This window comes from Spermophilus citellus (genome assembly GCF_964194105.1).
Source record: "Spermophilus citellus genome assembly, chromosome: X".
Classification (NCBI taxonomy): Eukaryota; Metazoa; Chordata; class Mammalia; order Rodentia; family Sciuridae; genus Spermophilus; species Spermophilus citellus.
Genome location: NC_138190.1, coordinates 41881890 through 41909582, shown reverse-complemented (window position 1 = coordinate 41909582; position 27693 = coordinate 41881890). Strand labels below are relative to the sequence as shown.

General features: G+C 35.9%; 1 protein-coding gene across 5 annotated transcripts in view; it reads left to right on the top strand.

Annotated features, from left to right (window-relative positions):
* The window catches only part of CLCN5 (chloride voltage-gated channel 5), a 168601-nt gene that overhangs the window by 101432 nt on the left and 39476 nt on the right, over positions 1–27693 (top strand). For all 5 annotated transcript variants that reach the window (XM_081276762.1, XM_081276763.1, XM_081276760.1 and 2 more), the window contains one exon: positions 17491–17637. In XM_081276762.1, coding sequence (XP_081132888.1) covers positions 17491–17637 — 147 coding nt within the window. The remainder of the gene's footprint in view (positions 1–17490; positions 17638–27693) is intronic.

Below are 27693 nucleotides of genomic sequence, written 5' to 3'. Positions count from 1 at the left end.
AGCACCATTTTTAGAATAGATTATCTTTGCATCATTGTGTTGCCTTTGCTCCTTTCTCAAAGATCAACTAACTGTATTTTGGGGAGTGTAATTCTAGGTGCTCTGTTCTGTTCTGTGGATTTATTCTGTCACCAATATCAAACTGTCTTGATTACTGCATCTTTTTTTTTTTTCAGGATGCATCACTATTTATTTTATTTTTATTGGTTCTTTTTATAACAGTAGAATCCATTTTGACATGATTATACAAGTATGGAATACATTTTATTCTAATTCAGACCCCTGTACCTCTCCTTCCACTTCCTTCCTACTCCCCCTGCTCCCTTTCCTATATTACTTCATCTTTTTTTGAGGGAGGTACCAGGGGCACTCGACCACTGAGCCACATTCCCAGTCCTATTTTGTATTTTATTTACAGACAGAGTCTCATTGAATTGCTTAGTGCCTCGCCATTGCTGAGATTGGCTTTGAACTCATGATCCTCCTCTCAGCCTCCTGAACCACTGGGATTCTAGGCAAGCACTACTGTGCCTGGCTATGCTTTCACTTTATTTATTTTATGCAGTACTAAGGATCAAACCCAGTGCTTCACATATGCTAGGCAGTCATTCTGCCACTGAGCTATAGCCCCACCCCTGCTCATATAAATCTTGTATTTTTTTAAATAATTGACTAATAGTCTTTTTATATTTATTTTTTGTTGTAGTTGGACACAATACCTTTATTTTATTTTATTTATTTTTATGTGGTGCTGAGGATCAAACTCAGGGCCTCACACTTGTTAGGCAAGCGTTCTACCGCTGAGCCACAACCCCAGCCCTAAATCTTGTATTTTGATAGTTTTACACCTAATTATTTCATTTTTGGTACTACTTTAAATGACATTGTGTTTTTAATTTCAAATTCCAATTTTGCACTGTCAGAATATACAAAAAGTTGACTTTTACGTATTAACCTTGTATCTGGCAACATTTCTAAACTTGCTTATTAGTATCAGAAGTGTTTTGTTGATTCTGTGGAATTTTCTACATACTCAATCATGTAATCACTAAACAAGGACAGTTTTGCTTCTTCCTTCCTACTCTGTATACATTGTTTCCTTTCCTTGTCTTACTGCATTCCTTGGAACTTTCAGTATGATGTTGACGAGGCTTCCTAGAAGGTAACATCCTTGCTTTGTTCTCAATTTCACTGGGATAGCTTCAAGTTTCTCACTGTTTAAGTATGATGTTAGCTGTAGATTTTTTTGTAGATGTTCTTTATTAGGTTGCAGAAGTTCCTTGTATTCCTAGTTTATTGACAGTTTTTTTATCATAAATGGGTGTTGGATGTTGACAAATGCTTCTCTATATCTATCAATAAGATCATGTGATTTTCTTTAGTATGTTAATATGATAGATTATGTTTATTTATTTTTGAATGTTGAACTATTAACCTTCAATAACTGGGATAAATCCCATTTGGTCATAGCATGTAATTCTTTTGTTGTATTCAATTTGCTAATATTTTGTTCAGGATTTTTGCATCTTTGTTTTCGGAGATATGGGTCTGTGGTTTTCTTGTCATTTCTCTACCTGGTTTTGGTATTAGGACAATTCTGGCTTCATAGAATGAATTAGGAAGTTTCCCTTTGCTTTTATCTTCTGAAAGAATTTGTAGAGAATCAGTATAATTTCTTCTTAAATGTTTAGTAGACTACACCAGTGAACCCATCTGGGTCTGTGCTTTCTGATTTGGAAATTTATTAATTATTGATTTACTTTCTTTGATAAGTATAGGCTTATTTACATGATCTTTTTCTCCTTGTGTGAGTTTTGGTAGATTGTGTTTTTCAAGAATAACTAGTCGGGGCTGGGGATGTGGCTCAAGCGGTAGCGCGCTCGCCTGGCATGCGTGCGGCCCGGGTTCGATCCTCAGCACCACATACCAACAAAGATGTTGTGTCCGCCGAGAACTAAAAAATAAATATTTAAAAAAAAATTCTCTCTCTCTCTCTCTCTCTCTCTCTCTCCCCTCTCTCACTCTCTCTTAAAAAAAATTAAAAAAAAGAATAACTAGTCCATTTCATTTAGTTATAAAATTTGTTGACATAGAATTGTTAGTAATGTTCCTTTATTATCTTTTAATGTGCATGTGATCAAGAGTGATAGTCCCTGTTTTATGTATCATATTAGTGATTTGTGCGTTCTTTTTTGGTTGGGTAAATTGACAAGACATTTATTATTATATTGATCTTTTCAAAGAACCAACTTTTTGTTTGTTGACTTTCTCTTTTGATTTACTGTCTTCACTTTCATTGAATTCCGCTCTGATTTTATTACTTCTTTTCTTCTTACTTTGGATTCATTTTGTTTTTTTCTAATTTCTTAAAGTGGAATCTTAGATGATTGATTTTAGATCTTTCTTGTTTTTCTTATATATGTAAAAAGAAGTGCTATCAGTTTCCCTCTAAGGACTGGTTTTTCTGCATCCCACAGATTTTTATGTTATTTTTCCTTTTGATTTTGTTCAGTATTTTTTAGTTTCTCATGAGACTTCTTTGACTAATGTAATATTAAAAGTATCTTTAATATCCAAATTATTTTGCTTTTTTCCAGCTGACTTTCTTTTATTGATTTCTAGTATAATTCCATTGTGGTCTGAGAGCATACTATTTATGATTTATGTTCTTTTAAATTTGTTATGGTGTATTTTATGTCCCAGACTTGATCTATCTTAGTGAATGTTCTATGTGAACTTGAGAAGAATGTGTGTTCTTGTGTTGTTACACAAAGTATTCCATTGATGTCAAGGAAAAATTCAGTTGATTGATGGTGCTATTCATAGTTTATTTCAGTAAACTGTGTACTTATTGATTCTGTGCCCATTGAATCTATAAGTTACTGATAAAGGAGTGTTAAAGCCTCCAACTATAATAGTGGGTTCATCTATTTCTCCTTGTATATCAGGTTTTGGTTCACATATTTTGACACTCTGTTGTTAGGCACATACTAATTAAAGATTGTTATGTACTCTCAGAAATTTGATCCCTTTATTGATATGTAATGCTCCCTCTATCTCTGATAATTTTCTTTGCTCTGAAATCTGTTTTTTTCCCTGAAATTAATAGCCTACTCCAGATTTGTTTAGATTAGTGGTAGCATGTTATATCTTTATATCCTTTTCTAAAAAGTAGTCTATTGTAATTCTTACCCTTGCCCATATATACATAAGGTGTTTATTTCCCCTGGCTAATTGCATGATGTTTATCCTTTGATTTTCTGCAGTTAGGATATGATTTGCCTAGATGTAGATTTTTTTTGGCATTTATCTTTCTTAGATTTCTCTGAGCTTCATTAACCTATGCTTGGTGTACCATTATTAATTTTGGGAAATTACCAGTCATAATCACTTCATGTATTTCTTCTGTTCCTTTCTTCTTGTGGTAGTCCCATTATGCATGTTACGTCTTTTGTAATTGTCCCACAGTTTTTGGATATTCTTTTCTTTGCTTTTTTTCCCTGTATTTTTTTCCAATTTGCATTTCAGTTTGGGAAGTGTCCATTGATGCTTCTTCAAGCTCACTGATTGTTTCCTTTCCCATGTCCAGCAGATGAGCCCATTTAAAGCATTCTTTGTTTCTATTATAGTTTTTTTTTTTTCGATCCTTGTTGTTTTTTGTCTTTTGGTATACCTTATGATTTCTGTTGAGAGCTGGACAGGATATACTGAGTAAGCAGTAACTAAGGTAAGTAGACTGTTAGTGCCAGTTTTTTTAAAACATTCATCAGAATATACCCTGACATAATCACAAAATCTTGGAACACAACCTACTCCAATTTGATTCCCAGGATTCTCCCTTCTACCCTTACCCCTACCTCCACTCCATCAATTCCTCTTCAATCCACCTGCAGTTTACTTTTTTTTTTAATTAGTGTTCTGAGGATATACCTGATGCCAGTACCTACTGTGCCACATCCATGCATGCACATACAAAAGTTTGCTCAAATTCATCCCACTCTTCTTCCCTTTTCCTGTTCCTCCTCAGTCCCTTCATCTAATCTATTGATTTTTTCCTCTAATTTCATGGAATTTCTTATCCACTTTTTCCCCTTTCTCTATCTTTATTTCTTTTTTTACTCTCCTCCCCTTATTTTGGACTAGTTTCTGCATATCAGAGAAAACATTTGACCTTTGGCTTTTGGGGACTGCATTATATAACTTGGCATGATAATCTCCAGTTCCATGCATTAAGTGGCAACAACCATAAAGTCATTCTTTATGGCTCGGTAATACTCCATTGTGTATATATGCCACATTTTCTGTATAAGGCTGTGTCACTGTAGTATGCTGATTTTAAATCTTTTAGATATATATAGGAGTGGGATAGCTTGGTCATATGGTGGCTCCATTCCTATTTTTTTTGAGGAATCTCCATACTGCTTTCCAGATTGGTTGTACTAATTTGCAGTCCCACCAACAATCTATAAATCTATTACCCCACATCCTTGTCAATGTTTATTATTATCTGTCTTCTTGATAACTGCCATTCTGACTGGAGTCAGATGAAATCTCAGTGTAGTTTTTATTTGAATTTCCCTAATTGCTAGAGATGTTGAACATTTTTTCATATATTTGCTGAGAATTTAAACTTCTTTTGAGAAGTGTCCATTTAGTTCTTTTGCCCACTTATCGATTAGGTTTAAGAATCACATAATTATAGATACAGAAAAAGCATTTGACAAAGTAAAGCATCCATTAATGTTTAAAACACTACAAAAAACTAGGGACACAATGAACTTTCTTCAACATTTTAAAGGCTATATATAACAAACCCAAGGCCAATATTATTCTGAATGGAGAAAAACTGAATCATTTCCCCTAAACACAGGAACAAGACAAGAATGCCCACTTTCACCACTCTTGTTCAACATACTCCTTGAAACTCTAGCCAGATCAATCAAGCAGGAGAAGGACATTAAAGAGAATCAAATAGTAAAAGAAAAGCTCAAATTATCTGTTTGCTGACAACATGATCCTATATTTAGAAGACCCAAAAAACTCCACCAGAAAACTCCTACAGCTGATAAATGAATTCAGCAAAATAGCAGGATACAAGATCAACACTCAGGAAACAATCATGTTTCTAATACACCAATAATGAATCTGCTTAAAAAGAAATTAGGAAAATTATCCCATTTAAAATAACCTCAAAAATACTTGGAAATCAATCTATAACAAAAGAAATGAAAGACCTCTACGATGAAAACTATAGAACACTACAGAAAGAAATTGAGGAAGACCTTAGAGGATGGAAAGACCTCCCATTTTCTTAGATAGGCAGAATTAATTTTATCAAAATGACCACATTAATAAAAGCATTATACAGATTCAACACAATCCCTATCAAAAGTACAATGACATTCTTCACAGAACTAGAAAAAAATAGTTCTGAAATTCGTTTGGAAAAATAAGAAACTCATATAGCTAAAGTGTTCCTTTCCTATACGCATTCCTTACTTTCTTACTCTTAAAGTTTTTTGTATACTATGTTAAATATAATTGACACCAGGAAGTATCATTGCCATCCCATTTTGATTTTTGGTTTTAATATAAATATTCTGTCATATTCAGAAAGAAATCCTGCATATGGAGTATATTTTTAAAAATTCGATCCAAAATGACTATACATATATTTTTAATATTTTTAGTTGTATTTGGACACAATACCTTTATTTTATTTGTTTTTATGTGGTGCTGAGGATGGAACCCAGTACCTCGCACATAGTAGGCAAGCATTCTACCGCTGAGCCACAAACCCCAGCCCTACTACATATTTTAAAAGTCCATTCTTGACATCTGTTTGAGATAATTATGGATTGAAAAACTTTTATCTGTTCATTTGATAACTTATGTTAACAGTTTCCCTTGTGATACCAGTCTTACATTCCTAGAATAAATCCTCCTTATATATATATCAGGGAAATCTTTCAACGTGATGCTATATTCAGCTTGTTAAAAGTTTATTTAGTAGTTTTACATGTGTGTACCATAGTAAAAATGATCTGTAAATGTCTAGTGTTGTCTTTGTCAGGCCTGGCAGTCCCTTATTTTTGAACCTCCAGGGTGCTTCTGTAGTCATCCCCTTTATCACACACTTGAAAGCCTGTGTAACAGAATAGTTATTATTATCTGAAGAATCTCTGAGATAAAAACAAAGGAAAGCTTATCTGCTAATGGAAGATAGTATATTATTGTTTAATTTTAATTTTTCTGAATTATTAAAGCCATTTTTATTTTTAATTACTTTTATTGGTGCATTTTTATTTTTAATTACTTTTATTGGTGCATAATCATACATAATATCAAGATATTCATACATGAACATAGCATAATTTTAAAAAAAATTTTTTTTTAGTTTTTTTAAAATATTTATTTTTTAGGTTTTTTTAATATTGATTTTTTAGGACACAAAACAATGCCTTTATTTTTATGTGGTGCTGAGGATTGAACCCGGGTCGTGCCCGTGCTAGGCGAGCACTCTACCTCTGAGCCACAATCACAGCCCAACATAGCATAATTTGATCAATTCATTCCCCAGTATCTCCCCTCTTTCCTCCCTTCTTCCTTTCCCTAGATCCCTTTGTCTTCTGTACTGGTATCCCTTCTATTTTCTTATGATTCCTTCCCCCTGCCCTTTTTCTTTCTATCTTCGACAAGTGAGAGAATGTGGCTATTTTGAAGATATTAGTTTTAGCTAATCATCTGTTGGAATTCAATTATAATGATTTAAACAATCACTTTATATATCAACGCTATTACTCCTTTGGGAAAAAATTGCAAAGGTATTAGTTTGTCATCAGCTTCACTTTCCCAGCTATCAAACTCTGACTGGTATGTCCTCTTTTCCCTTCTCATCAATCATGGGTATTGTCCAAGTACAATTTCTCTAAGATAAGTTTTTTCTGTGCTTAAGCAATTCTTATCATGTGGTCTGTGGGTTCCTGAGATCTTTTTCTGGGAGGGGGCTGTAGGGTCAAAATTATTTTCATATTAATATTAAAATATAATTTGTATTTTCTACTCATTTTCTTACAAATATAGTTGAATTTTTAGAGGATACATGATGAGTGATGATGCATTGCTCTGAAAGCCAAGAGAATAAATAGAAGCAGAATCCAGCTGTCCTCTATTTAGCCAAACATTAAAGATATTTGCAAAATGTTTTCTCATTTTTATTTTGGAAAATGTAGTTATTTTTAAAAAATATTAATGCTAACATAGTGGGTTTAATATTGTTATTTATTTAGTGTTATTTATTCATTGTTTTATTTATTTATTTAATGGTGCTTAAGATGGAAACATGGACCCTGCCCACACTCTACCACTGAGATATAACCCCATTTCTATTACATTGAAATAAGTGAATAAACATATCATTAAATATGTCAAAATTTTAATATCAAATGCAGTAATTAAGTATAGATAAAAATCTCTGTATATAAGAGCTGTTTAGGGCTGGGTGCAGTGATACACGCCTGTAATCCCAGCATCCCAGGAGGCTTACAAGTAGGCTCTTGCCTTTATCTTACTACCTACTGGTGGGAATGTGTGTTCCTCCTTGTGTTGCTCCTCTTCCATTGAAATCACCTGCATTGAAATTGGAAGTAACAAAACTTTTCCCTGCCCTTTTCTACTCTCTTTATTCCACCCTACTGCTGCCACACTTACCTCCTAAAATAGGTTTTTAAAAAATATATACTGTTTTTAGTTGTAGATGGACATAATACTTATATTTTTATTTATGTGGTGCTGTGGATTGAACCCAATGCCTCACACATGCTAGACAAGCTCTCTTACCACTGAGCTACAGCCTCAGTTTTTAAAAAATATTTACTTATTAGGTGTAGATGGACACAACACAATTATTTATTTTTATGTGGTGCTGAGGATAGAACCCGGGTCCCACCTGTGCTAGGTGAGTGCTCTACTGCTGAGCTACAATCCCAGCCCCAGCCCCAGTGTCAGTTTTTTATTGTGTTTGTTCTCAAAAACTATAGTAACTCCACTGGTTTTCCAGGTCCTTCATGACCCACCACTATGCAGTAGCGCACAAGATTACTGTCCTCTAGTCAGGCACAAATGCCAGCCTCATTCTCATCTTTAAGTCTTTGGCCATTTTGTTTCCTGGGTGTTATGGTTTAGATGTGGTGTCTTCCAAAAGCTCACATGTGAGACGATGCAAGGTTTGGAGGAGAAATGATTGGATTATATACTTAATCAGTGAATTGATCCCTGATGGGATTAACTGAGTGATAACTAGAGGCAGGTGAGGTGTGGTTGGAGGAAGTGGTTCATTGGGGGCGTGGCTATGGGGTATATATTTTGTATCTGGAGAGGAAGTCTCTCCCTGTTTTCTGATCACCATGTGAGCTGGTTCCCTTTGCCATACTCTTCTGCCATGATGTTCAGCCCCTTCTGGAGTCCCTGAGGAATGGAGCTGGCTGTCTATGGATTGAGACCTCTGAAACAGTGAGCCCTTAAGTAAACTTTTCCCCCTTACAGTTGTTCTAGTTGGGTCTTTAAGTCATAGAAGTGAAAAAGCTGACACTGGGCCTGGAATACCCTCTCTGCTCCATCAGATCTTCTCTAGCGTATATTCTCTTTTCCATTTCCTGAATACCAACTGCACTTTTATTCTAACCATTGAACACATACCTGTTGTGTCCCTGCATTAAGTGAAGACTCTTTCCTCTTCTAGACCATAAATTCCTTGAAAGTTGGGGACAGGGCAATAAACTCCTTTTGTATCCTCAGTTCCCTCCCCTCATAATGAAAGGTATAAATTTATTGAGTGTCAGCCATATAAATAAGTTGATTAGCTCTTAACTCTTCTTCCTCTACTGGAATTCTCCTCAGTGAGCACTTAATGAATACCTACTCTGAGACAACACAGGAGTTGCTGGAACAACAGAAATGAGAAGGACACTGTGTAATCACAAGGCTCAAGTGAAAGAGATTATGCAGTCAACATAGATGTCTGAACAAAGGGTGTATTGAGGGAAAAGCCTATTTGAACTGGCCCTAGATGGACTGAATATGATTTCATCAGACTGGAAGGAGAACAGAAGTGGGGATGGGTGGGATTCCATATATAGCATCTGGCCTGTATAAAGGCATAGAGACCTAAAATTACAGCCATTCCTCCATATCAGTGGGGGATGTTCTCTCTGGGACCTCTTACAGATCCCAAAATCTATGGATGCTCAGTTCCCTTATATAAAATGTCATAGTATTTGCATAGAACCTACACCCATCTTCCTGTTCCCACTGTATTATTTCTAGATTATTAATCATATTTAATACATTGTAAGTGTTATAGAAATAGTTGTTATTCTGCATCGTGTAGGGAATAATGTCAAGAATTTAAAGGCTGTCATTGTAGTACAGAGCCATTTTTTTCCAAATACTTTAAATCTGTGGTTGGTTGATTTAGCAATAGGACATCCAGAGATACAGAGATCCTTCATGACCTATGGGGGGATATAACAAATATGTGGTAGGAGATAAGTCTTTCTGGGTAGATAGGATCTAGATTTGATAGGACCTGAATATGTGATGCAAAGAAATTTAAACTTGACCCTGTAGGCAGTGAGGAAATAGCTTATAATTTTAATTGAGAAAGTGACAAAGGGCATTTGTCAGCTTTGTAACACAAATGTCAACTATTCAGCATTTCCCCTTGATTGCTTTCCTACTTAGCCCTCCATGTTCTCTAGTTGGGCCAATAACTAAATTCCCTTTCATTGTTCCTTGCCTACTCCAAATTCTGGCTGACCTCAGGCTTGTGCTATCTGGAAGTTTGATTTATTCCAGATGTGCCATTCTTTTCTTCCTCTTTTTTTTTTTTTTTTGGTACTGGGGATTGAATCCATAAATGCTTAACGACTGAGTTACATCCAGAGCCCTTTTTTATTTTTATTTTGAGACAGGATCTCACTAAGTTGCTGAGACTGGCCTCAAATTTGCAATCCTCCTGCCTCAGCCTCCCAAATTGCTGGGATTATAGGTGTGTGCCACCATCCCTGGACAGATATGCCATTCTTTGGATTGATATGTCATAGCGAAGCCCCAAGGTGTTATGGAAAAAGCACTGGGCCTGGAGTTCAGCTGGACTTGTGATCAAAACTCAAGTTTAAGGAACTTTCAGTTGTTTCCTAATTATACTGCTTTAATTTTTCATGAACATCTTTACATCTGTAAAGTAAAACTAAACACTATCTGAATGAATTATCTGTGCACAAATGCCACTTTCACTTTTACTGATTGAATTTATTTCCTATCCCTAGCATCTGTTTTGCTTGATTTACTCACTGCTTCTAACTTTCTTTTGTTGACCCTTCCTTTCAATGTATTTATTAAGGAAACACTTTATAACCCAAACAGTGAACCAGAGAGCTGCTTCAGGAAATGTTTGAAATGAGGCTGTTCAGTTTAGCTTGATTGTTCCATGTCAGTGGGTTACAGGAAGGAGTTTTCAAGGTCCCTATGGGAAAAATGAGAAGTTTTCCAGTTTCTCCTTTGTTAGATCTTCTCTTGTAGCATCATTATTTTGTTTTAATGAATTCCCAGAACAATAGGTACACCCATTTGAAACTATGACTACAGGACACATTCCAAAGCCAAACATAAATTATTTTTGGATTTCCCATACTTTTTTCTCCCTATGATTTGTGTGGCTAATATAGAGTTGCTGGAACCATGTATATTAAATCACTTCCTGAATGAAATACATAACCAATAGGGAAAGGGGGAAGGGACTCTGCATTGCCTTACAAACTTTCTTGCTTTCTTTCAGTTCTACTCACTGTATGAAACTCATGAGCATTTAATAAATTTACACTAAAAGAAAACTTCTTGAGTGTGTTACTCTGTTAGCCTCGGTTTTTCTCATCAACTAAAATGGTGGTGGTTTTCAGATAAGCTTTCTAGTCACCTGGAGTGCCTCCTGAAGAGATTGGGTGCTTTTTGTAGATTTGTTGAATGTAGTGAACCCTAAAACCAGATGAGCATTTTTGAAAATACTGATGTTGATGCCACCTGCATTTAAAAAGGAAAGTTGTCATGGGGTTGAGGTCATGGAACATGTCTTATTTATGTTTTGTGTTTAGGTTAATATTGTTTCCATTGTTTTTTTTTTTTAATTTTCCTCCTGATAAGTTTGAAGTAGCAACAAAGATGTCAAATGGAATTCCTGGAAATTTAGGACTGGAGTTTAAGGGAGCAATAAGAGCTAGAGATACAGGTCAAGTATGCTTTATCCAATATGCTGTGACCAGAAGTGTTTCAGATTTCAGAATTTTTCAAATTTGGGAATATTGCATATACATAATGAGATATATTGGGGATGGGACCCAAGTCTAAATATGAAATTAATTTTTTCATGTATACATTATACACATAACATGAAGGTAATTTTGTATAGTATTTTTAGTGTGCTTTCATTTTGACAGTGATCCATTATAGGAGGTCACATGTGCCATTTTCCACTTGTGATGTCATGTTGACACTCAGAAACTTTGAGATTTTGGAGCATTTATAAGATTTCAGGTATTCAGATTAGGGATGGTCAACCTGTAGAAGGTTTTCTTAAAGGATAAAACAAGTAAATAAGATTAAAGCTGGGAAGCATCTTTTATCTTAGTCAATTAAGACTAAGATCCAGAGTTAAGGGGAGAGGCTATTTTTGCTCATCTTTTAAAAATTATTTGTCTGTTTATTTGGTGTTCAAAAGGGACAGCTGTGCATGTGGGTGGTCAGAATAGGGAGTCAGAGTCCAAGTGAAGAAGGGCACAAACTCAGAAGGGTGTTAGTTCGGGGTGTTGGAGTTTAAATATATTAAAGATGGTGTCAGGACATCACACGGGGCCCTCTTTAGTGTCAGAACCTGAGCAGGATAAAGGATAAAGAAGGCACCTACATGAGACAGTGACTGTTTTGTGAGTGAGAACCTGACAAGTATGAGAACACCCATGTAGGGAAATAGGTGGGAAAGAGATGGGAGATTGATTATATGCAGGGACATTGTTCAAGAAAGAAAAAAAGAAATTGGGGTGATAGGATCTATATTTTTCATTGTCAGTTGAAAAAAGGTACAAAAATAGAAAGGGAAAAAAAAACCTAGGTTGAGCCCTATCATGTTTAATAGAAATTAGAGGTATAAGTGAGTACTTATGGTATACTATGTGTGTGTGTGTATAATATATAAAAACATTTTATATATGTAAAATGTAAGTATGCAGAAAGCATTTTGGTCAATATATAGGTATAGATGTGGAAATATAAATGAAAATATGTATTCCTACCTATGTCCACTAAGAGAGTTTGGTAACAGCAACACACAATAACAATGAACATATTTATACCATATCTTTCTAAAATACCATTCTTAAGTAAAAGGATTCAGGATTCTTTGAAGAAATTACTGGTTCTAGGAATGGAGCACAAAAGTACAAGATGAGTCTGGGATGTCTTTTTTGACAGAGATTAAGAGAATTGTCAAAGCACGATAGGAATGTGTCGAAAGGGTACATAAATGCATATGAAAGAGGTTCCCACTAGCTAAATTTTAGAAAATTTGAACATGAATGTAATAATAGCAATGAATTATAATCCATTGAACAAAATAATAGTCTACATATCTATATAAAGATTGAATGAATAAAATGTTTTATAAGAAATAGTTTATTTGCCTAGTATTAATGTACTTAATCAGAAAATAATCATTCTTATAAGGAGACAAATAATATATTAACAGTGAAGAGGCTTGAAATATACCACTTTGTTGGTGGGGGGAGCAGTACTAGGGATTGGACCCAGGACCTTGTGCATGCTAGGCAAGTACCCTACCACTGAGTATCCGCAGTGCTTTTAATTTTTTTTTTTTAAAGACTGGGTCTTGATAAGTCACCCAGAGTGTACTTCAGTTTGTGATCCAGCTCCCTCAACTTCCCAAGTAGCTGAGATTATAGGCATGTGTCACTGGCCCAGCTAGACACAACTTATATCAAGTTATCAAATAAATACCATTAATGGGACAAATAAAAAAAACATGTGCCCTCTGATAAGAAACAATTAGGAGAACAAAGCTTTTCCTAAGATCTCTGATCTTCTTGCCAAAGATATATATAACCTGAATCTACTCATGAGTAAATATCAAACAAACCAAAATTGAGAGATTGTCCACAAATAAATAGCCTATATTCAAGAGTGTCAACATTATAACCTCAAGAAAAGATAGGATCTGTTCCAGATAGCGATTTCATGTAGGTATTCCTTCTGTCACTTTTCCAGAAATTTAGTATTATTCCAAATTTTGTATCCCCCCAAATGTCAGTTCAGAAATTAGGAAGTGAGAAAGAAGCACTCAACATAGAAATCATGATGGCTTGAAGGAATCCACTCATGTCAAGTTCAAAGCAAGAGTACAAAACATTGACAGAGGGCTAGAAGTGTACCTTAGTAGAGCCTTTGCCTAGCATGCACAAGGCCTGGATTTGATCCCTAGCATTGCAGATGGTGATGATGATGATGATGATGATGATAGTAAAAATAAGAGGAGGAAGAAGGAAACAGTTAAAAGTTGAGGAACTACATTTTCAGAAAGGAAGCCAGGAGTTTCTGAGAGGAAAAAGTCATGTTTTAAGCAGTTAGCCTGGGATATGTGGTTGTTAGATATGTGTATGTCTATGGCCCTGTGTGCTGCTAACAGTCATTCTTGTAAATAAAATAAATAGTAATAAGTTTATGTGCATAGTGTACTTTACTCAAATCCTATGAACGGTGTCCCAAGAAAAAAACAAGCTTAGGAAGTGAAATAAATCCTTAAGTCGGCAATTCTGTATAGTGTTCTTGACCTTGCTTAGGAGATCCAAATGTTATGCTATTTGAATACTTCCCAGCAATGTTTGCCAGTTGTGTTCTCATTGAGTAATGCAATATTCACTATGGAGAACAGTTATTTGCAAAGCCAAAAAAAGATTTTCACTATTTTTTTAAAAAGGAAATAAGCTTATATGAGACAGCATGTTCTCCTAAAGTCCAAAGTGAAGATGCTTTTGAATGCAGTCATATCAGTTTGACTAACATCAACACAGAAAAAAATATTTTTTCTTAAATAGTAAAGACATTTTTTTTTCCTGGGTGGGAGGAGTGAAGACAGAGTAAAGATTTCCTATGTGTTTTTAAGTAATAGGAAAAAAATTTCTAACAGTCCTGTTTTGTCTGGCTTTCTAGAAGCAGAAGCTGAGGCAGAGAATTTTGTGTAAGAGCATTATGGAGGGGGTCCTCTCAGGAGAAGGAGAGTGAAGGAGGCAGTATAGAGGGGGGAAAGCCCAGCAAGGATAAATTGGTGAGGCATAAAGGAGCTTGGCAGAGTTTGCAAAACATGGATTATTAGTATCCTATGACCCATTTAATCCACACAGCAAAGTAAGTTTGTGTAGCCAAAGAAATGATTTTGTAATCAGCTGAGCATAGTGGTACACACCTGAAATCCCAGTGACTTGGGAAGCTAAGACAGGAGGATTGCAAGTTTGAAGCCAGCTTCAGCAATGTAGCAAGAACTTGTTTCAAAATAAAACAACAGCTGGGCTGGTGGTGCCTCCCTGTAATCCCAGTGGCTCTGGAGGCTGAGGCAGGAGGATTGTGAGTTCAAAGCCATCCTCAGCAAAAGTGAGGAGGTGCTAAGCAACTCAGTGAGACCCTGTCTCTAAATAAAATACAAAATGAGGCTGAGGGTGTGGCTCAGTAGTGGAGTGTCTCTGAATTCAGTCCCCAATACAAAAACAAAAAGGGGCTGAGGATGTAGCTTAGTGGTAGAAACCCCTGGGTTCAATCTCTAATACCAAAAAGGGTGTTATGATTAATTATTTTATATATTATTAGTACCTTAAAGTAGCTTTGTTCCCTTCCCTACCTCACTGCATATCATAAAACATAGTAATGTCCCAGTATAACCTCATATTTAGTTCAATGTGCACAGATTTCAAACTGTTTGTGCATATAGCAGAATAGTGAGAATGCATTTCTTTTATTTGCATTCATACTTATCCACTAGTAAACAGAGTTTCCCTTGGGGTATTTGATCTCTTAGTTTCAACCACCACCTCAACATTATTAACTCCCAAATCTTTGCCTCCCAGTCATCTCAGCCTACACAGCATCATTATTCTATCTGCCCCAGTATCCCACATTGTTTATACATAGTAGATGGTTCTTAAATGTCACTCACTTAACTCAGGCTGGTCACTTATCACAAGGGAGGTATTGTGAAATTGAATATGTGATTTGGAGCCCAACTTCAGAAAAATTTAACTGGGCATTACTTAGACAAGAAACTGAAGCTTGGAAATGCTGAGTTATAATGTGGGCTGGGGTTGTGGCTCAGTGATAGAGCACTTGCCTAGCATGTATGAGGCACTGGATTCGATTCTCAGCACCACATAAAAATAAATAAAATAAAGGCATTGTGTCCATCTATAACTAATAAAAATATTTTTAAAAAGAGTTATAATGCCATAGCATAAAAAGGATGGAGAGGGCTGGGGATATAGCTCAGTTGGTAGAGTGCTTGCCTCACATGCACAAGGCCCTGGGTTCAATCCCCAGCACCACACACACACACACACACACACACACACAAAAAAAAAAAAGACACAGAAATGATGGAGAAATTAAATGAAAGAATTTACTTGAAGCACATAGCCCAATGCCTGGAAATGGATAAGTACCTAGCAAATATTGGTTGTTCTTCTTTTGTGTTCAGTGTTTAAAATATTTATCTGTTCTGATTCTACTTTCTTAGGTCTTTTATTGAAGTTATCCTTTATTGAAGTTATCCTAATTTTCTTCTTACCAGACTCATCAAGCATCATTCTAACAACCTAGAACAAGAAATTTCTATTGATTGATTGATACTGGGGATTGAACCCAGGGGCACTCTACCCCTGTACTACATTTCCAGTTATTTATTTATTTATTTATTTTTGAGGCAAGATCTTGCTATTTTGCCAAGACTAGCTTTGAATGCAGAATTCTCTTGCTTTAGTCTCCTGATTAGCTGGAATTACAGGTGTGTGCCACCATGCCTGACAAAGAAGTTTTATAAAAGAACAGGAAACCTCAAAACAAGTATTATTTATTTCATTCAGTAGAAATTTACTGTTGATCTTTTACTAAGACTTCATTTTTTTTAATGGGGGAAAGGGTAGGGTTACATATAGTTGGGCATAATGTTGTCTTTCTTTTAAACAGCATGCTGATTATTTTTTTTAGTAAAAGTTACAATTTGGGAATTTGCACTTGGGAGATAGAAAATTTATAGTATTGGGGCTGGGGTTGTGGCTCAGCGGTAGAACACTCGTCTGGCATGTGTGAGGCCCTGGGTTTGATCCTCACCACCATAAAAATAAATAAATAAAATAAAGGTATTATGTGCAACTATAACTAAAAAATAAATATTAAGAAAGAAAATATGACCAGTACATTTCTCAATACTGTATCTGATTTTAATCTCAATTATTTGTGAACTCCATTTATATTTGTACACAGGCTCTTATTTGGTTTTATATTCATTTTAATGGTTGTCAACCCTGCCCCCCCACTTAGTATTTAGTATAGTCTAGAGATACATAACTAGAGGGTGACTGAGTATATTAAGTAAGTACTTCACAGTTCTGTATTGTCAAAGTAAATATACAAAAGAAGGCATAAGAATAAGTGGCAACTTCAGCTGGGCGCAGTGGCACATGCCTGTAATCCCAGTGGCCCAGAAGGCTGAGGTAGGAGGATCGCGAGTTCAAAGCCAGCCTCGGCAAAAGCAAGGTGCTAAGCAACTCAGTGAGACCTGTCTCTAAGTAAAATACAAAATAGGGCTGGGGATGTGGCTCAGTGGTTGAGTGCCCCTGAGTTCAATCCCTGGTACCTCCCCCTCCAAAAAAAGGATAAGTGGCAACTTCAAAGGGGAAAACTACCCAAGTGTCCTTCAACTAATCGATGGATAAATAAAATAGGGCCTATACATACAGTTGAATAATATTCAGCCACAAAAATTAGTCAAATGTATGCCCTAACATGGATGAACCTTGAAAACATTATGCTAAGTAAAAGAAACAAGACACAGAAAGCTGCATACTGTATGATTCCATTATATGAAATATCCAGAGTCAGCAAGTCTATAGACACAGAAAGTACAATAGAAGTTTCCAGGGACTGAGGGATGGGGAGTGATTGTTTACTGGGTACAGAGTTTCTATTTAGAATGATGAAAAAGTTCTAGAAATGGATAGTAGTGATGGTTGCACAGCATTGCAAATGTACTCAGTGCTCCTGCATTGCATACTTTAAATGATTCAGATGTTATATTTTATGTGTGTTTACCACAATTGTAAAAGGAGGGGTTGGGGACTTAGATGTCATTATTATAAGCCTCCTATTTTTCTTTCTTTATAGGAGCTATGGATAACAGAGGTTTTCAGCAGGGGAGTTTTAGTAGCTTCCAGAGCAGCTCCAGCGATGAAGACTTGATGGACATACCAGGAACAGCTATGGATTTCTCCTTGAGAGATGATGTTCCTCCTTTAGACCGAGAAATAGAAGGTATTATCATTACTGATGACAATAATTTCTTTTTAAAATTTACTTTAGATTTATGTACAGTAAAATTTCCTTTCTGACACACAGGGCTCTGCATTTTAACACATGCCTAGATTCTTGTAACCTCCACCTCTGACAGGTTCAACCCCATAAAGAATTCTTGCAGTCAGACCTCCCTCCTCTCTAGCCCCTGGTACCACTGATCAGTCCCTGTATTCTTTCTTTTTGATAATGTCATATACATTAAATCACATGTCACCTTTTGAGACTAGCTTCTTTACTCAAGTTAATGCCTTAGAGATTTATCTTTTTTAAATGAATAGCATACCCAGGAATAGGATCACTGGGTCATATGGTAAATGTATATTTACCTTTCTTCCTTCTATCCATCTGTCCATTCATCCATACATACATACTGGGAATTGAACCCAGAGGCATTCTGCCAATGTGCTACATCCCCAGACCTTTTGATGTTATTTTGAGACAGGATCTCACTAAGTTATTCAGGTTGACCCTGCACCAGGGATCCTCCTGCCTCAGCCCCACCCCCCAAGTAGCTGGAATTTCTTTATTTACTTTCTGGTATGCTGTTCTCTGAGTTTTAACACATTTCTTAGCACACATGTCCGAGCTAGTATGTTTAACTTTATAAGAAACTGCCAAACCACTGTCCAAACTGCCTATACCATTTTGCATCTGAACTAGCTATAGTCATGACAGTTCCACTTGCTTCACATCCTTTACAGCTCTTGGTATTTTCACTAATTTTTATTTTAGCTGTCCTAAGAAGTATGTAGTGTTAATCATGGTTTCAATTTAATTTCTTTAATGGCTAATAATAGCTAATATCAATGTCATGTGCTTATTTACCAGCCTTAGGTATTCATTGATGAAGTATGTGTTCAATTTCTTTTCCCATTTTGTAACTGGATTTTTATTAACTAGAATACATCTACAAAGTGAAAATTCTCCTAATAAGTTGTTTGGTTACCCACTTTCCCATGATTGTATACAATCTTATACTATACTTAACTAAACTTACTATACTATAGTTAACTAAACTTGTACTATAGTTAACTAAACTTGTGTTAATGCACATTTTAGTTGTTTACCATGTTTTGCTATTACAAATAATACTTCAATGAACAACCTTGTAGATACATATCTGTTAAGCATATGAACAGCATTTTTGCAACTTGAATGTAATAGTGCTTTATTTCTCTGACAACCTCACTGTGTTGAATGAATATCATTTTAAAAGTTTATAATATGATAGGATAAATAAATAATTTCCATTATTATTTTAATCTTCATTTAAAATACTTTTATTTTGTTTGATACTGGGGATTGAACCTAGGGATGCTTTGCCTCTGAGCTATATCCCCAGACTGTTTAAGGTTTTTTTGGCTGGCCTCCAACTTATAATCCTCTTGCCTCAGCCTCCTGTGTTGCTGGGATTATAGGTGTGCACCATCATGCCCCGCCATTTAAAAATAATTTTTATTTAATGGAGTTTAATGTGATTTCACGTGTTCATATGATGTTTCTGTTTTTCTAATGGTCTGATTATCTTTTCTTATTAATTTATTGGAGTCTTTATTATTACTAATTCTTTTTCTGATATAGGTTGGACATATTTTTCTGTTTCTGGTTTGTATTTTATAACTTTGTTTTCACAAATCTACAAATATTTTAATTTTTATATAGTCATATCCCCACAAAAGTGGGGACTTCTGTGTTTCTTCTTGTACTTTTAGAAAGGACTTTATAGCTTTAAGATTAAATTTGTAGAATTACTTTAAAACTATTGTCGGGTACTTTAACTGACCAGTGTTGCTATTCTCAAAGACAGAAGACAAGGAAGTACTGTCAGAATTCATTACTTAGCAAATTTGTTTTAAGGGCATGCAACTTTGTAGACACTTTAGTTTCTGGGAATTAGTAGGGCTTTGACATCATCCTTACCTTCATTAAATTAATTCTAGCTAGCTAAACAGCCACACAAAGTACTTATGATAGTACCTACCTCTTAGGGTTGTTTTAGGATTAAATGAGATAATACCTATAAAGTACTTATAACTGTAAGTGGCATAGAGTTAAATGCTCATAGAGTTAAATATTAAGGATCATCCAGGCATGATGTTGCACTCCTGTAGTTCCCATACTGGGGAGGCTGAGGCAGGAGTTTCACTTGAGCTCAGGAATCTGAGGCCAGCTGGGCTGTATAGTGAGATACTATCTCAAACAATTTAGATATCATTGTTACATTATTATTTACTGCTATAATTCTATAGCATAAGTTCTATAAATTATGTCTTGTGTGTATCTGTGTACCTACAGTGGTTCAGAAATTTCACAAAAAAAGGGTATATTGGAGCAGGTACTTGAAAGATTAGTTGTTTTGTAGGAAGGAGAACATGCCAGACAAAAAGTAAGGTTTTGCAGAAAGATATCAACAAGCATAAGATACAGAGGTATAAAAAGACAGAATGTAAGCTCAAATAACTAAGTCAGAATCTTGCATGTCATGCTAAGAAGTTGAATTAGCTGAACATGGTAGTGCATACCTTAGTTCCCAGCAACTCAGGAGATTGAGGCAGGAGGATTGCAAGTTTGAGGCCAGACTGGACAAGTTAGCAAGACTTTGTTCCAAAATAATAAACAATGTCTGGAGATGTTGCTCAGTGGTAGTGCACCCTGGGTTTCAATCCCTGGTACTGAAAACAAAATTTAATTAACCTTAACCTTATTATCACTGCAAGGACAAAACTCCTTCATCTATTTATTTAATAAATAGTTTTTTGAGCACCTATTGTGAGTGAAACACTATTGTAGATACTGTGGATACAGTGGTGGAACTGAGACAGATATTGATCTGAACTTAGATCTTGTGAGGGAAGATAATAAATGAGTAAATACAGTTGTTCCTTGGTATCAGGGTGGGTATTGGTTTCAGGACATCCTCAGACTCCAAATTTGTGGATTCTCAAGTCCCTTAGATAAAATGGCATAATGTTTATATAGAACCTATACACATTCTCCTGTATTCTTTTTTTAAAAAATATTTTAGTTAGTTGTAAATGGACACAATACCTTTATTTTATTTATTTATTTGTATGTGGTGCTAAGGATTTAACCTAGTGCCTCACATGTGGTAGGCAAGTGCTTTACCACTGAGCCACAACCACAGCCCTCCTCCTTCATTTTTTAAATCATCTCTAGATTACTTATCATAACTGGTAAAAAGTAAATGCTAGGGCTGGGGAAATAGTTCAGTTGGTGGAGTGCTTGCCTCACAATCACAAGGCCCTGGGTTCAATTCCCAGCAGCACAAGAAAACAAAAATGAAAAAACACCACAAAAAGTAAATGCTATAAAATACTTGTAGTATTTTTTAGAGAACAATGACAAAATAGTGTATATATTTAGTAAAGACACAGTTTATTAAAAAATATTTTCAATCTTCAGCTGAATTCTACAGATGTGAAAACCTTTGAATACATAGGGCCAATTGTAGACAAATTACATAGTAAATTACTCAGTGTGATAATTACTAGTATGGAAATAAACTGCATGGCAATAGATAATAATTAGGAATAACATTTAAGTAATGGATGCCTCTTTCTGAGGAAGCAATGAATTTGGGGTGAGCCTTTCAGTATAAAAACCACAGGTTAAAAAGGATGAATAGAAGTTTGCCTAGAACAGAAGTTTGCCCAAGAGAGAGAACTCAGGAAAGTTCCAGCAGGTGACAACCCTGAATTTAAAGTTCACAAAAGGGAGATACTCATGGTTTAGTGTTTAATGATTTTTCATATCTGCCTACTTCTACAAAAGAAAACTGTGTTTGCACATCACTTGCACTTACATGCATTTAGTATCCATAGTGGGTCAGTTATAATAGCAATCATGGCTCTATCTGGCTAAGCCAGTTTGGCCTACCTAGTTATCATGGTTGCTTCTAATAGAAAATGGTCTCATAGTATCCATATCACCAAAGTACATTGTGTGTTCGTGTTGGTCTCAGTGATGATTGGGGCAAGCGACAGTTCATTATTCCCATTTCATAGAGTAGAAAACTGAGGCAGATTAAGATTCTTTTTTCACATTGCCTGTGATTATAGATTGGGCTTTTTTAAAAATTTAATTTAATTTTATTTTTTATTGGTTGTTCGCAGTCACTATAGATTGGGCTTTTACATGAGAATTCCTTCATCCTTCTTCACTAGCTTTTATAGGAGAATTACTGCTTGTGGTTTTCAAAGTCTGACCATAAAATAATGTGGCTGCTTTCTATGAGCCACATGCAGAAATCAGTCCACTTACTATAATCTCTAGTGATGCAGTTTTCTTGCTTTGCTTTCAAATCGTTCTTACTTTATTTAATGTTTTCACATGGGGTTTCCTAATAGACAGTACCAACAGAAAAATGGTCACAATGTCCTTGATATGTGACGGTGAAACTGTGCATAAAATACTACATTTTGTAGCAGGCACAATAGCACGTACTAAAAAGATTAGTTGGAAGGAGCTTGAAAGGCAGTAAAAGTGGTTCTTGTTTTCCAGATGGCTAGAGGAATTGATTTATGGGGAATGAATAAATAAATTATGCATGGCATGGCTAAATGCATCTGAGGTAGTGTTATAGTAGTCTGTAAATTAGAAGAAACATAAACACAGAGATCTGAAAGAAGCAGAGGGGGAGGAAAATAGAAAAAGGGAAACATTCAGAGCTGTTCTCATCGTCCATCTGTTCTCACTCCCTGCCTCTGCAATCTAGACCTCATGGTCAGCACTGCATTCGTTCATTCATTTAGTATTTATGGAGGACCCAGACATGAGCCCAGCACTGTGCTATTCTAGTAGTGCTCTCCCATTCCCTGCTTTCCCTCACTTTCTTGTCTTTCTACCCAGAATGCATTAACTATTTTCACGAGGAGACATTCCTGGCAGAGAGAGCAACACACGTAGAGGTGCAGCAGCGTGAGAATGCCTTTTGAATTCCAGAAACACAGACTCTGCCTGTCTGAGGTCTCAGGTTCCTGCGGTGTGGAGGATGGTGGCCGTTGGAGCAGAAGGGAGGGCAGTAGGGGATAGGCTGGATAGCTAGCTAGAAATCTAGGTGGGGTCAGATTGTGTGTGCTTTGGGATCTTGTAACCAAGTCACTTCAAATGATTTAAAATCAGAGGAATGCCATGATCAGATTTGAGTTTTTGAGAATTGGCAGTATAGAGGATGGATTGAGAGGAAGTGTCAGTGAGTGGGAGATCAGTAAAGCAGTTGTTATTTTAAAAATCTAGGCAAAAGATCAAAAGGCCTGAATGAAGACAAAGGAATGAAGAGGAAGGAATAATAGGTCCTGGAGAAATTTCACAGGGGAAATTGATATGACCAATTAGATGTGGGGAATAAAATAGAAATGGGTCAGGGATAACTTCAAAGCTGAAGCATATTATGAGGTAGGCTGTGTTCCCACATAACACCTGTTGAGACTCAGCATAACCTCCCAATGTCCCAGAGCAGAACAAGAATCATAGCAGTTGAATGAAATGAATAGTCAATGAAAACATGATGGAACTTGAATTCCATCAAGTAACTTGTGAAAAAGTTCTGTTTGTTCTGCCATGTTGTAGAAAAGTCATAATTTTCCTCCAGGGAGAAACGGAAAACATCTTGGACTCCAGCTCATGGAGAAACCTACCATTCTAACCTCATTTAGGCTTCCCCTGAGCTGCCCAACTAAAGCAATTGTGTGGATTGTGTGTGGAGGAGAAGAAAAGGTACTTCAAAATCCATCATCCTCATAATTCTGGAACTCCCCTGGACACTTAGTCTGGGAGGGTTGCAGTTAACTGCTACTTTTTAAGCTTAAAAAATGTGTCCCATTTCTAAACCTCTGTGGGGCCAGATGCTAAATCTTTAAAATGATATCTATGATGGTGTCTGTAAGCTTGTGGTTACTTCACAGGGATATCGGGAGCTTTTAGAATTGATGTCCTCTAATGTTTCACCCTTTTATTTATTTCTGTTTTTAATTAACTAAAGTACATATTTTATTCAGATTTACTTAGTGATTATTTAATGTCTCATCCAGAATTTCACATTACATAGAATATATCGTGTCTTGTGCACATTCTCAGACTTGCCTCTTTTTGGGTGACCTTAAGGGTTTTGAGCACTGCTCAGGTATTTTGTAGAATGTCCCTTAGTTGGAATTTATGTGATGTTTTTCTCATGGTTAGACTGGATTATAGGTTTTGAGGAGGGAGACCATTGAGGTCAAGTGCCGTTCCCAGCACATCATATCAAAGGTCCATCCTGTCAACGTGATTTACTGCTGTTGATGGTAACCTCGATGGCCTCGATGATTGATTGCTTGTCAGGTTTCTCTACTGTGAAACTATTCTTTTTTCCACCATTCCATACTATACTCATTGGAAGGAAGTCACTGTGTAGTCCACACTTAAGTTCTTCACCTCTTTGAAGGTAAAACATCTACAATTATTTAGGATTATTCTGCATGTAAGATTTGTCTGTTTTCTTCCATTCATTTATTTAGTCAATCATTTATATCATTATGGATTCATTTACTTTATACTTTGGGTTGTAATTCATTTCTAATTTATGTTGTTGCTCAAATTATTCCAGCTTGGGCCATTGGGAGCTCTTTTAGTTGTCTCCGTTTCCCTTTGATAAACCCCTATTATTGTGTGTTTTTTTTTAAATCATTCCCTTACTTTTGGACACTACAATATGCTCCAGACCTGTGTTATATATTTCATGCTCCAATACTAGAATCAAGCATCTCTCCAAGGAGCCCTGGTTCCTTTATTTAGAAAATATTATGGAACCAAGCAATGGGCAGTATGTTTGATCATTTCTATGAAGACATTCTTGCTACTAGGCCTCTCAGCCAACTAAGGAAATATATGTGTGTATGCAGACACACAAAAGCATGTGGGCTGGTGATACAGCTCAGATGATTGCTTAGCATATGTAGGATCCTGAGTTCAATCACCCAGCACCATAAATAAATACCCCATTGTGCATGTATGTATGTATGTGTGTGTGTGAATGTATGTATCTATGTATCTATGTACCTATCCATCCATCCACTTGAGTCTAAAGCTAAGCATGAAATGTAAGCAAAACTTGAGTCTAAATTAAGCTAAAAACTTAAACTGATTCTAATTCTAACCCATCACTACATGGATCATCTTAGCCTCCACCCCCCACCCCACCCCCACTTACTTATATGTGTTACCTTCCTCTGGAACAAAGAGAAACCTGGCTCCTATCATTCATCATCCATTAGTTCATGACTAGTATACATGTATAGTGGTTTTGGAATTGTTGACCAGTACCCTCTATGAGAGACAACTTTATCTACTAGAGTGAAGTTTTAAATTGTTTTTTTTTTGTAGTTGTAGATGGACAGAATGCCTTTATTTTATTTGTTAATTTTTATGTGGTGCTGAGGATCAAACCCAGTGCCTCACATATGCTAGGCAAGTGCTTTGCCACTGAGCTACAGCTGCAGCCCAAAGAGTGCAATTTTTATGCACAGTTCTTTTTGCCTTTGCTCTCAGATTCCTTTTTAGTTACTTGGTTTAGCACCTTCTCCTCTTATCCCCTTCAGTGAGGCTGTTTCATTAATCATGATACAGATATTCTTTTGTCACATTCCGCATTCCACCCTGGGATCCTAAACTCCTAAATGATTTTTTAATTTGCATACATTAAAGTTGACTCTGTACTGTAAATTTCTATGGGTTTTGACAAATGCAGAGTGATATGTATCCACTATTACAGTGGCATGAATAATATTTTCACTACCCTGAAAAACATCTATGCTTTACCTATTCAACCCCAACCCTTGCAAGCTCCCAGAGACCACAAATCTGCTTTATTATCTCCATGAATTTGCTTTTTCCAGAATGTCACATATGTGAGATCATATGGTCTGTAACCTTTTCAGACCAGCTTCTTTCACTTAGCAATATACATTTAAATTCACAAATGTTGTGGGATACAATAGTGTATTCTTGTAATCCCAGAGGCCAAGACAGGAGGATTGAAAGTTTAAGGCCAGCCTCAGCACTTTACCAAGGCCCTAAGGAGCTTAGTGAGACCTTGTCTCAAAATTAAAAGAAAAATAAAGGCTGTGGATGTAGCTCAGTTTTAAAGCACTCCTAGATTTCAATCCCCAATACCTAAATAACTAAACAAATCCACAGATGTCTTTGTGTGGATTGTTAGCTCATTTTTTTTTTTAAGTACCAGGGATTGAACCCAAGGGTGCTCAACCACTGAGCCACATCCCTAGCTCTTTGTTATTTTTTTTTTTTTTATTTTGAGACAGGGTCTTGCTGAGTTCCAGGCTATACCATTTTGTGTTCATAGCAACAAAGAATGTAAGTTCCTCAAAATTGGCATTGTTTTAGATTTTGACCATTCTAATCGTGTGGTATCTCATTATTGTTTTAATTTGCATTCCTCTAGTAACAAATGGTGGTGATTACTTTTTTTCATTTACCATTTGCCATACGTATATTTTTTTTTCTTTGATAAGACTTAGGTCTTTTGCCCATTTTAAAATTTAGGTTGCTTTCTGACTGATGAATTTTAAGACTTCTTTGTATTTTGAATACCAGTCCTTTATCAAATATATTTTTCAAGCCCATGGCTTACCTTTTCATTCTTTTTACCTTTTCATTCTTTTTACAGTGGATTCTGTAAAACCTTGCACATGCTAGGCAAGTGCTGTACCACTGAGCTACATCTCCAGTTCCTGTAGTTTTCCTTTTATTGTAATATCTTTATTTGGTTTTCATATAGAGTAATGGCCTCGTGAGTAAGTCAGGAAATGTTCCCAAATATTTCTGGTGTTAATTGATATCATTATATTACTATTTTCTGGAAGAGACTGTGAAAAATTGGTATTATTTTTTTCCTTAAGTGTTCAGAAGCACTTGCCAGAGAAACTGACTTTGTCAGGTAGAAGTTTAGGCTTTGATTTAAGTCTGCCTTCTTTTCTAATATTAAATGCTATAAATTTCTCTATAAGCATTGCTTTTCATGCATTCCACAAATTTGGATATTGTATTTTCAATCACTTCAAAATATTTAAAAATTTTCCATTTTTTGCCAATAGATTATTTGGAATTTTCATAGGTTATTTATAATTTCCAGGTCTTTAGGGATTTTCCAGCTTTCTTTATTTTATTTTTTGGTACTTGGGATTGAACTAAGGAGCACTTATCAACTGAATCACATCCCAGCTTATTTTTTTATTTTTTTTTTAATTTTGAGAGATGGCCTCACTAAGTCTCCAAGGCTGGCCTTGAATTTGTGATCCTTGTGCTTCAGCCTCCTGAGTCACTGAGATTACATGTGTGTGTCACCCGTTCCTGGTCCAGCATTTTTTCCCATTACTAGTTTTTATTTTAATTTCATTGTGTTAGGATTTATGGCAAACTGCCTATGACTTGGGTCATATTTACTGTATGGTATAACTAGGTGTTGGGCCAGATTTCTCTATTGTTCTTATTTTCATCACCCTTTTTGATTTTCAGTTTCCCTAAGTACATTTCCTCTAGAGATTCTCTGTTTTGAATTCTTTCAACTGTAATTTACTATTATTATATTAGAGTCCTTTGGTATGGTGGTAAAGTATGGGTGAGGAAGCAGTTCTGTAATCTTCTGATTAATTCTCATTGTTTTATTGGGACTCTCTTATAGCTGTGACCTTCACAAGTTTTTCACCTGTGATATTTAGCTTTTTGTTCTCCCTGCTTTCCATTCCATTCCCTGACTGTTATCATTTGCAATCTATCTATTTACCTGAAACTCCGTCCCTTGTTATGTTTTCCCCCTTAGGTGAAACTAGAAAGCTAGAAGGAGCTGGGGTTAGGAGGAATGCCCTTACCCCAGTTGGGATAAGACTCAGGCCAAGTATTTTGCCCTGGGGCATATTTCACAATGAGGATTATTCTCCTCCCCTAGTAAGAATGAAGAGGGGATTTTTTCTTGGACCTTCACTGTGAGAACTTGGTCAG